The sequence below is a fragment of the Lagenorhynchus albirostris genome, chromosome 3, assembly GCF_949774975.1.
Source record: "Lagenorhynchus albirostris chromosome 3, mLagAlb1.1, whole genome shotgun sequence".
NCBI lineage: Eukaryota > Metazoa > Chordata > Mammalia > Artiodactyla > Delphinidae > Lagenorhynchus > Lagenorhynchus albirostris.
The window spans coordinates 137319599-137333937 of NC_083097.1; the positions used below are offsets into that span (position 1 = coordinate 137319599).

Below are 14339 nucleotides of genomic sequence, written 5' to 3' on the forward strand. Positions count from 1 at the left end.
ACCTGGAATTACTGTGCTTATCAATCAAGAATGAAATGCTGAAATTTGGGGAAACAGACTGATTTATTTGCACCAGCATTCTGAACCTTCCACAAATGATCCTCTGCGAAGGAGGGCAGTTTTCACATAGATTGTTCAGCTGTTCTGTTAGGTAGTGGGATGGATTCCTTTTCCAGACTGACCCATGCACTGATGGTTCTAACAGTGGCAACTTCATGCTAAACATTTGGATTAAGAGGTTTTCTTTTCCTTCTTCCCATTCCCATCCCAACATCTTTCTCCAAAAAGAAAAGAAACACATTTGGTTAACCGAGTTCCACTTTGCTTAAAAGATACTGCATTAAACAATGAAGCGTGGACCTTATTTTTATATAATAAATAGCTAATTCCAGGACTGATTTCAGGTTTGCTGCTTCTTTTCATGAAACTTTTTCAGTGATAGGTATATGTTCTGGAGAGATGTCCCTGTCCTATTGTCTTATATAGAGAAACAAATCGCATCCGTCAGTGACCCAGCAGCATCACACGCTTATCTTGGGAAGGGACAACAGGGCTATTTTAAATCCCAGTTCACCACTCATATCATCCAGAGAAGAGTGAGAAATTGCAAAAAAATCCAAGAAATTCTCACTCTGCAATTTTCAATTACTGTGACTAGTGTGTGGGTAGGAGACCTTGTTTTATTGCCCATGAAATGACACTGTGCCCTGAGTAACTTTAAATGTTAAGGCAATGAACTGTTAACCGTCTGGGAATATCCAAAACACTCTTTCCAAGAGAAAAACACTCTGAAACTACCTAGTGTGCACTCAGCGTTCTAAGAGGTGAAAGCAAATTTTACCCAACGAGAATATGAAATGGAGATCCAAGAGAAGGCCAACATCTTTGACTTTTCGAATCCCTCTACCGAAGTAAATGGAGAAATAGTAACCAGATATGGAGTTTAGAACTGGAATATAAATAATAGGAGAATATTGCTGAGATACCAGGTAGTTGCAGAAGGATGGCCATTTTTAATAAAAGCTAGTAGAAAAATAAAAGGGCTGAGGTTATTTTCACCCTGCATTTTTGCTTCTATGAGGCTATTGTAAATGTCTGAAATCTCACAACCATATTAGGAGGAGTTAGTATTATTAGCATTTTGTAAATAACCCTTCCCACCAAAATCCCAAAGCTCTTGGGTAGCTAAGTGGTAAAACAATAATTTAAATTTATGTTTGCAGATTCAAACCTTGTACTTTTTCTACTAAGTATTTTCACTATGGGGTAAAATACTTATGAAGTGGACACTGGTGGCATTAAGATATGAGCGACTTAATTGTTCTGATTTTCAATTTTTAAATTCTCATGGGTAGATCATGTGAATACGTATCTTGAGGTTATCTTAGTGGACTGATTCCTTGTTAAGGAATCACATTAATGTATTGTTTATGGATCAGTCACTTGTGTGGCTCTAACGTTGTCCTAAGGTGGTAAGATTCTGCTTCAGTCATGTACCAAAATAATCCATCTGGACACGTGGATAAACCAAGTGAGCTTGGTGAGGTTTTAAGTTCTTGTTTCAAGTGACAGTGAAGCTTTTAGATGAAGTAAGAGGTAGACCTCAGGAGCAGAGAGAGTAAGGCTCTTCTCTCCAAAGGACCCCAGAAGAGAAGGCTTTTATAAAAGTTATGACTAATACAGGGTCAGTTGTAAAAAAGGCACTCAACAAGCCTGGCCTGTCCAGTGGACTGAGGCTCCTCATGTGGGTCTGAAAGGTAAAGGCTGAGAGGTAAAGGCTTTTTGGCCCCCTCAAATGGGTCTCTGCCCCTTCCAACACTCACAGCAGAGTGGAAAGAACACCAACTCTAGAGATGAGAGCCAGTTCTAATCCTGGTGGATTCTGGGCGCTGGTGTTCTTCTTCTAGAAAGTCTATGTGAATTTAAGGAAGTCTTTGCTAACTCCTTTTACCAGGGTCAGTCTTCTTGATACTGAATCTCGCTGAATCCTTGTTTCCCTCATGATGGCAAACATGTATCCTGTTGCTTATGTGTCCCTAATGCTGACCACTACCGTTGATACAAAATAAGTACTCAGAATAAAACTTGCTAAATTGAATTACTGAGAGGGTTAGACTAAGGCCAGGATCACACATTCAAATCCGGCTAAGGGGGGCTTCGCTGGTGGTGCAGGGGTTAAGAATCCGCCTGCCAATGCAGGGGACACGGACGGGTTCGAGCCCTGGCCTGGGAGAATCCCACATGCCGCAGAGCAACTAAGCCCATGAGCCACAACTACTGAGCCTGCGCTCTAGAGCCCGCGAGCCACACCTACTGACGCCTGCGTGCCTAGAGCCCGTGTTCCACAATAAGAGAAGCCACTGCAATGAGAAGCCCACGCACCAGAACGAAGAGTAGCCCCCGCTCGTTGCAACTAGAGAAAGCCCACATAGCAGCAACGAAGACCCAATGCAGCCAAAAATAAATAAATTAATTTTAAAAAAGGAAAAAAAAATCCGGCGAAGGATATCATATAAAAGCATGAAGTAGGTGTAATGAAGAATACGAAGAGATTGTAGTTAACCAGACTATAAAAATACAGGCCTGCCTGGAGGGCATTTAAATTCAAATTTTTAGAGATCATTGCAATGGTCAAAATCACAACTAAGGGTTCAGACCACTGGCTGCTGCATCAAATTCCTTTCAGATTTAATTTATTAAAAGTTTGCCTTTCAGTTCCATTTAATCTATAATTACCAACTGCTTTAACTGCTTTTCAAAAAACTACATGGCATAAAATAGGAATAATGAATAAGGAAAATTCTCCCAGCAAAAAGCCTCAGGCTTGCATTTCCCTTGCAAACTGTGATCTTGGTACAGGGCTAGTGTGCTTTCCTAACAGTGTGAGGCCTCGCTATGGCAAATATTGCAGTACTTCTTTGGGCTGGAACTTAAGTAGTGTTCCTCATTTTTGTGGCTTAATCTCTTCCATTGCTTTTATTCTCACAAAATCAAATTCATTTCTCTTGAACAATTATTACTTTCTAGTTATGTGTTAATTTGTGTGTAATTCATTGGGAATGACACATAAATCGCACATTACTGATTTTCCACATAACAGTTGGATGGAAATAGAAGGATAAATGCTACATTTGGGGGAAAGGCGAGTACATCTGTTTTTCTTCTTTTTTTTTTAAAGCATCTGCTGGGGAGGCCACTTTATTATTATTTTTGGCTGTGCCACGTGGCTTGCGGGATCTTAGTTCCCTGACCAGGGATTGAACCCAGGCCCACGCAGTGAAAGCCCCGTCTTAACTACTGGACCACCAGGGAATTCCCGAGAACATCTGAAATGTTACATTTAATAATAATAAAGCACAATTAATAAAATATATGATGAAATGAATACTTTTAGAAGGTTGGTAGAATTCTTTTTGGGTTCCACTTCTCAATTTAACCCAGTACAAGCTACTACTTTCAAATAAAGTTGAAAGCCAGGAGTCACTGTAATTGCATGGAAAAAAAAAGATTGAGATCATACTGAAATCCCCGGAAGGAAGAAAAAGTGAAGGCAACTATATTAACAATCTATAATTTTAATGGATATTTCTTTCTTCCAAAGGAGGGACTCACTGGAAACTATTACAGATCCTCAGGAAGTGTGGAATGGAACCAGGTTTTACAATGAACTCACCTAGGCCCAAAGTCCTCTTCTGCCACTTTTCAGAAATAGATGTGAGAATCTGTATACTCAATTCTGATAACTCAAAGAAGTTTTAACACCCGGGAGTTTGTATCCTGAGAGGTAAAGGCTTGTTCTAGTTCAATTTTCATCTGAATTATTGACTTAAGTCCCAAGTTGGAGAGAGACGATTGAGCTAATCTTTTCATTAGCCGGTTCATACAACTCAAAGCATTATGTGTGATGACTTGCTAGAGATTTTTATACATACCCTGTAACTAATAATTCCTCATTTCCCAATCCATTTTTAAATAATACCACAGAGGACATTTGTTTTGGTTTCTTTCCTCAAGAATGGAAACATTCCAGTCAAGTGTTTCCAGTGCACAGGGGTAGAGGGAGGGGAATTACGGGTAAACACTAGCAGAAGCAGAGCTACATATTCCTGGGGCTTAAGCGTATTGTCAAGGGTGATGACAATGCACATCACTAAGAGGGAAAAGGGGTGCCTTTCCAGTCACACACCCCTCCTCTTCATAATCTTCTAAAACCCAGGACAGTGAGTAATACATGTGGTAGTTGATCAGGTCAAATTTCATGACTTAATGGCAGGTCATGACTGACTTAAAAGTTGTGATTCAAATCATCCCAGGTCATTGGGAGACTCATGGTTTCCTCTTAGCCCTGGGTTTTGAAACTGACCCCAGCCTTGCCCCATGAGCTAATGAGGATGGGTTTGAACATACAAAACCTCCCACTGCTTCCGTTCCGGGCCAGAGGGAAATTACAATCTGCTTCTAGCTTTCAGCTAGGAAGCAAAGAAGTCAAGGTTTGGTTTCTGTCCTCCTTAGACAAGGTGCTAATGTTTTAATGCATCTAAGAGTCTGATAGTTCCTTCCCCCAGAAGATATTGACTCAAAAAGAGAATTATCCTACAGACTTCAAAAAACCCCATCTAGGGTATAATCAGTTCCACTCACATATATCAGAGATACCCCCTTCCACAGAATCTTACCCACTGTCTCTTATTGTTTTTTATTTAATTTGGCTAAGAACAGAAAGCTGACCTAATGCAGACCATATGGGCAGGATTCCCAGGAACAGGTAACAAAAGGGTAACAGAAAGAAGCAGCACATTCAACATTACAGAGATGCAGGAACACAGCCAGTGACCTTTGCTTTGGCGGATTTACAATTTCGTTGGGCTCTTGAATGGCAGGGGGCATGCGGGTGGTGCTGAGACGGATTTCTTGAACAGAGATAGGCTGATGGGGAGGGTGCATGGATTCACACTGATTACTGAATCCTGTGAGTGGAAGTTTAGACACATGTTTACTCCTAACCAGCACTGGATTTAGTAGCTATGTTTAAAAAAATGCACTGGTGAAAAGGGACTCAGCAGTAATTTAAAAAATTGATATGATAACTTAAAGTGTGTACTTGTAAGCATGTACCCAGTGTACACAACAAAGGCAAAATAAATGATGCTAAGAGCTGTCTGATTATAGAACAAATGCCTTTACAACGAATAGGAACAGCAAATATCTACTTACAACAAAAGTATAGGCACCAGGGCTTCCCTGGTGGCGCAGTGGTTGAGAGTCCGCCTGCCGATGCAGGGGACACGGGTTCGTGTCCCGGTCCTGGAGGATCCCACATGCCGCGGAGCGGCTGGGCCTGTGAGCCGTGGCCACTGAGCCTGCGCGTCCGGAGCCTGTGCTCCGCAATGGGAGACGCCACTGCAGTGAGAGGCCCGCGTACCGCAAAAAAAAAAAAAAAAAAAAAAAGTATAGGCACCAGACAATTTCCTAATAGAACGTTACTGATACTAAATAATATGCAGATGTTTAAATAGGACCAAGGAATTTCGAACATTTGCTTTCGAACAGATAATTGGGAATATCCATCAGATAATTGGAATTCCTTGCTCTTATGCATCTTGCAGACCTCAGTTCAAATGTCCCTTCCATGGAGGAGTCTTCCTTGATCATACCTCCGTCTCTCAAGTCCTCTGACATATGCTCTCAGAGCAATGTAGACACTTCCCTAACTGCCCTTATTTACATTTGTAATTATACATTATTTCCATAGGTGGTTGTTTAAAGTGCATCTTCTATTTAAGATGTGGTCTCTGTCAGGGCAAGGAGCATGTCTGGTAGGGACTCAAGAAGTATCTGTTGAATTAGTAGATAATCTCATTAGGCAGTATTTAGTGGGCCTATATATTACCGTCCAGGCACAGTTATGAGCACCCTACCTGGATCAGTGCATCTTTTCTTCACCACAATCTTTTGAGGTGGGTGCTCTGATTAACTCTCACTTCTCAGATGTGCAGGCTCAGGTTACTTTCAGTCACTTGCTGAAAGTATCACAATGAGTAAATAAGGGACTGAGACTTGAACCTGGACAGTCTTATTTCAGAGTCATCACACTTAAGATTGATGGTACATTAGGACCCATTATATGTCCCCTTGAAAGAGTGAAATCCCCTCTTGTTTTGAGGAGAAGACGTTTAGGAAATACGTACATGCACCATGGAAGTGAAGGAGCAGTGACAAGAACAAGGGCAGGGGCAGGGGCAGGTCAGAGATCGTGGCCTGAGCAAAGAGAGGAGAAGGATGAAAGAGGCAGCCCTGGGCCTTCGTAATGGTGGGGTCGGAGGGGACCCCCGCCTCTCATCCCCGAGGAAAGGAAGTGGGAAAGTAGAGAGGAGGCCCCTAGGTCTATACAGCATTCTATTCAGTAGGTACCAAGATAAACAACTTGAGGGATCTTACCTTTTCCCTCTGAACTGTTCTTTCTAACTCTGGTGTGACTGCATTTTAGGAAGAGCCACTTTGTGAAATGAGAGGTTAGATTTTAAAGTCAACTACCACAAATATCCAAACTCTCTACTTCTCAGCTGTAGGAACTCTCAGGGTAAACCTGTAAGCATTCACCTTTATTTGGGCTGAGGTAACAGGGGGCTCTGAAGCCAGGCTCCTTGGGTTAAAAACAGACCAAGTTAAAGGCGAGGTCACAATCTTGGACAAGATACTTAACCTTTCTGAGCCTCAGTTTTCTCCACTGTAAAAAAGGTAAAACAGTATCTGTCTTATTGGGTTGTTGTGAGGATTAAATGAGATAATTCATATAAAGCATCTGAAACAATGCCTATTTGAAAAATTCAAGGAATAGTAACTTTAATTATTACGAAAGTAAGCAGGGGAAGGAACTGAACTTGTGCGAGATCATGATCAGGAGAAGCTGGGGATGGTAAACCAGTTCCCAACTTAAACAGCCTTGGAAGTGGTGACAGAGGTGACACACAGCAGTCGCTCCACCACTCTTTACAAGACACGTGAATGCATCGATACAGTTGTGCTTCTCTTTGCTACAGCCTGTTGGCAGGGAGCTTCCTGTGTGAATCTTCTAGTTTCAGTCTCCCAGGAAAGTATCTAAGAGCTGAGACCTCACTATTCACAGACTGAGAAAAACTTTGAATAATATTTCCTCCTAACGCTTAATCTGGAGACCTTGTTTGGTTCTTTACTCTTATAGTAGGAAGAGGCAAGGGGTAACTCAAATGTTCCATTTTTTAATTTGCCAATAGGATCAGTCAAAGTTGGGGGAGAGCTTTGCACCCATCAGCACAACTAAGTTTTCAGATTTATTTTCAGCTTCATGTATTTATGGGAAATAAATCTCTTTTTCTCTCAATTAAATGCATCTACAAAGACAGTTTCATTATGATGATAATGATAATATGAAATTACATTTTGGAGATCATCTTTGTACACTGTGTTTTAAATTCCAGTGTAGATAAGAATATCTATATTAGTTAATTAAGTCCTAAAGACATGAGTTTTGGAATCAACTTCGAATTCCAGCTTCTCTATAGATGCCCTAGGGCAAGTTCTGTAGCTTAGCTGAGCCTCAGTTCCCCTCACCTTTAAAATGAAGTTACATCACCTCATCTTTAGAATGAAGCTCCATCATATGAAGGTTTGTTTAAAGATTGCAGTAAGGTATTTAAGGAGCTGACCATCATGTCTGGCACACAATCAGGTGTGTGACCAAAGATAACCACTGCTATGATACTTACAACTTTAAACTTCCACAAGTGGGAGAGGAGGTATAAACTCATGGAACTACATAGGCAGGTAAAGCTAATTCTTTATATTTTCTTAAAGCTAAATCTTTATATTTATGTATGTAAATTCATGGAATTACATAGGCAGGTAAAGCTAATTCTTTATATATTAGCCCCTTGCCGTGGATGTAACGGTTGAATCTATCCTACCCCTTGTAACAAGAGTAGAGACTGTTCTTCTGTTCCAGGTGTGGGCCTGACTGCTCTAAGCCACTCTTGGTATTTCCCCTCCCATTGCCAGGGATTGGTTCAGGAATGGGAGGCCTAAGTCAAATGAGCTAACGAAAACAAAAAGGAAAGGTTTGTTGGAGGCTTTGGATTAAAAAAGAAAATCCCCATCTCCCCTTCTGGATATGAATGAGGAAACAAGGAGCCTTGTTGTTCCTGGCAGCCTAGGACGAGAAGATATCTTAGACAAGATTTTGGCTGGATGGCTTGATACTTCTCTCTCTCTCCCCCTCTCCCCCCCTTCTTCCTTCCTTCCCTCCCTCCTCCATGCCTCTATGCATCCTTTGCACAAGCTGGATACATTAAAATGGGTAGAAAATCAAAAAGGCCTCATTAATAAAATTCAAAATAGTCATTTTTAATCATTCCGAATAAAATACAACCTAGGACAAAGGTAAGTGCATGTATTATACATATATGTACATATATATATATATATATATATATATTTTTACTTTTCCAAAATCGGCAACCTATAGAAAAGTTTATTGTTATCCTACAGCAATTTTAATACAAATGTCCTCTATTTATTTAAGTCACTTATGTTTTGTCAAATGACTTTCATATCTTTTATCTCACTGCCTTCCACAACATCAGAATAAACCTGAAAGATGAAGCAAGGACTTCCTCGTATCCTGGATAACAAAACTAAGGCCCAGAGAAATTCTTTTCCCAAAGTTGCAAAACTTTTCAGAAGTTAAGCCAGGCTGAGTGTCCTGGCTTCTTGAATCCAAATTGGACTCCGTGGCTGATTCTGCCAATGACAGAACTGAGGAACGACATTTTAAAACAGCTTCACATGCAATCTGCAATGAAAATGTGCAGCTCAGAGAGAGAAACCTAGGTTTACATTCCAGCTTAAGTTAGTCCCAGCTCTACCACTAACTGCTAATATTACCCTGAGCAAGTCACTGACATTTCTGGGTTTCAGCTTCTGCATATAAAAATGAGACTTCACACACAAAAAAATGTAGCTGTGTAGGGTGATGGATATTAACTGCACTTATGGTGGTGATCATTTTTCAGTATATGCAAGCATCGAATCATTGCACTGTACACCTGAAACTAATATAACGTTATGCCAAGTATATCTCAATAAAAACAAAAGACAAACAAACAAAAACTCAGGAATTCAAAACTGTTGTAAAAATGCAACTGCAAGTAAAAGGAAGTGCCAATAAAAAAACGAAAGAAATTTTTGAAGTGAGGTTTCCTACTCTTAAGCCTGTGATAGGCTCGGAGAATTGACCTGCTGGTCCCAGAGCCAACTGCAGAATCCTTAGTCTAGTTCTCAAGACAGCAATCATGAGCTGTGCGAGTCTGTATTCAAGGTGCAACTCATTTGCCTTCCCTGGGTGAGGTCCTTGCTATTCAGTGTGGTCCAGAGATCAGCAGCTTTGGCATCAGCAGAAATTTGTTAGAAATGTAGAATCCGAAGCCTCAGCCTAGACTTACTAAGTAAGAACCTGCCCTTTAACAACATGCGTAGGCAGCGCTTATGCACATTGAAGACTGAGAAGCACTGGGTTAGATCCTGTCTTAGATCCCCTTAAAGTTCTAAGTGTCAAAGACTGTAGGATTTTCAAAAAAAAAAAAAAATAATAATAATAATTTTTCCAGGAAGCTTGGGTAGCTCTCCAAGTGTGTTAAATGAAGTCTTCATCCTCCGTACAGTAAAGGGGTGCAGGAGGTAATTGGTAATGTTTTTTTTGAGCTCCCTTTCAGAATGTTCACTTAATCACAACCAAGGTACTGACTAAACCCTCAAGGGGAGACTGGGCTGGAGAGGAACATGACGTCCGCCTCAGCTAGGCATCCCTTGTACAGCTGTGGTCCGATGGCTTCCGTGCATTTAGCTAATTACACGGTGAATTACCCGGTGAGAATCCGCCAAATGCACCATCCATCCTCACAACCCAACTCTTGTTAGGAGAACCGCTGTTAATATGACACCACCTTGTCAAACATCTGTCTATTCCATTTTAACACCACATGACCCTCGGCTCTGAGATCTGCAGATGATGGTGAACAATGAAAGTGACTGAACATCACAAAACATAGGTTGCAGGCTGAGCTGAGAAATGAAGAAAATTATGAGTTTGAGAAAATAGGGAAGAATATCAAGCCCAGCTGCCAATCTGGACGTTTCACTAAAAACTAAAATTTTAGCTGGACTCCAAGTCAACTATTGAAAACTCTCAAAAAAAAAAAAAAAAGAGAGAGACGTGGGTTCAAATCCCAGATTTGCTACTTATGAGCTGTGTGGCTGAATACGTTACTTCTCTCTGGGCCTCAGCTTTTGTCTTCAGTAGAATTTTAGAGGATGATAAGAGTACCTAGTATACAGAAAGCTTCAAACTTTCAGGAGCATCAGAATCATCTGGGGAGCTGGCTACAAGTTAAATTCTTAGGCCACCAGAATTTCTGATTTAGTAAATCTAGGGATGGGGATCTGTATTAGTGATTCCAATGTTGTGGTCTGTGGATGACCCCCTACGACATGCTGCTATGGGACAGTGTATGGTAAGGGATAATTCAAGTAGAGCACTTGTTAACTCTTGATAAATGTCAGCTTTGAAAAGACATTATTAGTAGTTCAGATTTATGAGTGCCTTGCTGCACGTTACACAGTGGGTAGGATCAGGAAAAAAACTTTTTCCAATGGACCAGAATGGTTTCCTGTTTACTAACATTTCTCAGAATGCTTTGTTGGAACAATTAGTGAGATTGAAGAATGATGCTGGTCAAACTATCATGCATTGTCAAATCAAGGAATGAAAGGCACTGCTGCACAATGGGCAGGTTATTCTCAAGAACTGGGGTCTTTGTTATTAAATTGCTGTGTGTCCTTGGATTAGTCACTCCCCCTCTCTGGGTATCAGTTTCATCATTCATAAAATGAGAGAATCCTTTAATATTCTTTCAATGGTTCAATTATTCTTGTTCTACCATAGCTGTGTACAACCTGCCTGGGAGAAACAACTCCTTACTCCCTTTTTTGAGATGGAATGCACCTTTCACTCTGTGAAGCTTTTCCTGAATGTGCATCTGAAGGTGACATCTCCCTCCTCTGAAACTTAGTAGCATGTATCATCTGTGCCATATTCTATTCATTCTGAAGAATATTACAGGGGCAGTGGACTCTTCCAGCAGACTAACAGAGAACAGGGCTTCTGAATTTAGATACAATCTTAAGAACCTGGAAATGTCAGAGTTATGTGCTTGTGATCCCTTTCATGGTCGACATCAACATCAGAGTTACCGCTCATTTAACACTTACTACTGGCCAAGTACTTTACACATACTTCCTCCTGCAATCCTTAAAACCATCTTTTGAGGGTAGAACTGCAAGCCCCATTTTACAAATGAGGAAACTGAGGCTCAGAGAGCTTTCCCATGCTCACATAGCTAATAAGTGACAGTCCTGGGGCTTGAACTCAGAACTGTCTCAAATCCAAAATCAAACATAAGTGATTAAGCTAGGCGTGCCTGTGCTCTTAACCATTAGGCTACTCTCCATGAGCAATACTTTGCTGAATGATCAGCACATTTGTGATGATCCTTCCAAATCTGTGTTCCTTGTGAGAAACTGAATGTTATCTTGCAGCTGCCTACAATGAGGGGAGCAAAGTATAGCTGAAAGCCATGGCTTTGACTTCAAGGGGGCCAACATCTGAAACTGCTAAACTAAAAAAATCCCCTGGTCCTGGGCCGAGGAAATTTGCAATGCTCTAAAGCGGTATTCACTGTTGAGGACTTGTTGCTGCAGTGCATTTTCATGGGTTAGCAGGCTTGCCCTGCACAACTCAGAGGTGCTTCCCTCCCTGTAAGCAGTCACTGCAAGCATCCTGTGACTCAGTGGAGAAAGCCAGCTATGGTGCCCTTGAAGCCAGTGCAGCTTCCAGAGACTTTCTGCAGCAGAAGCTAGCAGAAGTGTTGAGAGGCAAAGAGACAGCTGGTTTATTGCTGGGGGAGTTTTCAAAATTATGTCAGCGTCCATTTTGGTTATGTTTGCTAGGTGCCCTTTGCCAAAATTAAACGGGCATCAAGCAATCCTGCAAACCTCTTTTCAGCAGAGGCCATAAAAAATTCCTAATTGCTTTAGGAACAGAGGGTTGATGGAGGTGCTGTACTTGTTCTTCGTTTTTAACAAAATAATTTAATATTAATAGAGAGATGGTTATTAAAAATTTAATGCCAGTCCTTGATTCCCCAGGCTGCCCATGGAACATTTTTTTTTTCTTTCTTTACATTTCTCAACAATTCATAATCTTTCTAAAGTTTTTTCAGTAATCATTGTGTTCATGATACTAGGATTGTCACTTTATTTCCTAGAATCTGAGATTTTTATCAACTGCAAAATACACCACCATTTATTGACAGGTATTTACTAAGGAGAAAATAAATTAAGTGCTTATAGTATATTTAAATATCATACTAACTTCATGTGCTTTAATAAGTGAATATTTGCCCTAAAAATTGAAAACTAGGTGGAAGCACAGGCTCAGCTTCCTGAGGCACCCCTTTCCCCTTCACAAGTAGAAAGAGGGCACAGAATGTCACCAACCTTTGCCTGATTTCATCAAACAAGCCTTCTGACAGGTCTCCCATCCCCTAGCTTTCTCCTGGCTTCAGGCCCTCTTCTCCAGGATGACCCAGGGTCTTGGTGCTCCGGCCAGGTGTCAGGCCTGAGCCTCTGAGGTGAGAGAGCCAAGTTCAGGACATTGGTCCACCAGAGACCTCCCGGCCCCTCATAATATCAATCAGTGAGAGCTCTTCCAGAGATCTCCATCTCAACGTTAAGACACAGCTCTACTCAACGACCAGCAAGCTCCAGTGCTGGACAATCCATGCCAAACAACTAGCAAGACAGCAACACAACCCCACCCATTAGCAGAGAGGCTGCCTAAAATCATAATAAGGTCACAGACACCCCAAAACACACCACCAGAGGCAGTCCTGCTCACCAGAAAGACAAGATCCAGCCTCATCCATCAGAACACAGGCACCAGTCCCCTACACGAGGAAGCCTACACAATCCACTGAACCAAATTTATCCACTGGGGGCAGACACCAAAGACAACGGGAACTAACAACTTGCAGCCTGCGAAAAGGAAACCCCAAACACAGTAAGTTAAGCAGAATAACTGAGGCAGAAGAATGGATAAGTGACCGGGAAGATAAAATAGTGGAAATAACTATGGCAGAGGAGAATACAGAAAAAAGAATGCAAAGAATTCTGGACAGTCTCAGAGACTTCTGGGACAACATTAAACACACCAACATTTGAATTGTAGGGGTCCCAGAAAAAGAAAAGAAAAAGAAAGGAAGGAGAAAATATTTGAAGAGATTGTAGTTGAAAACTTACCTAATATGGGAAAGGAAACAGTCAATAGAGCCCAGGAAGCACAGAGAGTCCCATACAGGATAAATCCAAGGAGAAACATGCCAAGACACATATTATCAAACAATCAAAAATTAAATACAAAGAAAAATATTAAAAGCAGCAAAGGAAAATCAACAAATAACATACAAGGGAATCCCCATAAGGTTAACAGCTGATCTTTCAGCAGAAACTCTGCAAGCCAGAAGGCAGTGGCAGGACATATTTAAAGTGATGAAAGGGAAAAACCTACAACCAAGATTACTCTACCCGGCAAGGATCTCATTCAGATTTGACAGATAAATTAAAACCTTTACAGACAAGCAAGAGCTAAGAGAACTCAGCACCACCAAACCAGCTTTATAAAAAATGCTAAAGGAACTTCTCTAGGCAGAAAACACAGGAGAGGGAAAAGGCCAAAATAACAAACCAAAAACAATTAAGAAAATGGTAATAGGAACATACATATCAATAAATACCTTAAATGTAAACGGAATAAATGCTCCAACCAAAAGACATAGACTTGCTGAATGGATACAAAAACAAGACTTGTATATATGCTGCCCACAAAAGACCCACTTCAGACCTAGGGACACGTACAGACTGAAAGTGAGGGGATGGAAAAAGATATTCCATGCAAATGGAAATCAAAAGAAAGCTGGAGTAGCAATTCTTGTATCAGACAAAATAGACTTCAAAATAAAGACTATTACAGAAGACAAAGAAGTACACTACATAATGATCAAGGGATCAAACCAAGAAGAGGATATAACATTTATATTTATGCATCAAACATAGGAGCACCTCAATACATAAGGAAAATGTAAACAGCCATAAAAGGGGAAATCGACAGTAACACAATCATAGTGGGGGACTTTAACACCCAACTTTCACCAATGGACAGATAATGCAAAATGAAAATAAATAGAGAAACA

General features: G+C 40.9%; 1 protein-coding gene across 3 annotated transcripts in view; it reads right to left on the minus strand.

Moving 5' to 3' along the window:
- The window catches only part of GABRB2 (gamma-aminobutyric acid type A receptor subunit beta2), a 293005-nt gene that overhangs the window by 11555 nt on the left and 267111 nt on the right, over positions 1-14339 (minus strand). Inside the window, exon 9 of one of the 3 annotated variants that reach the window (XM_060146527.1) lies at positions 6058-6063. The exons of the other annotated variants lie outside the window; for them this stretch is intronic. Within the exon in view, the coding sequence (XP_060002510.1) occupies positions 6058-6063 (6 nt within the window). The remainder of the gene's footprint in view (positions 1-6057; positions 6064-14339) is intronic. 3 annotated transcript variants of the gene reach the window in all.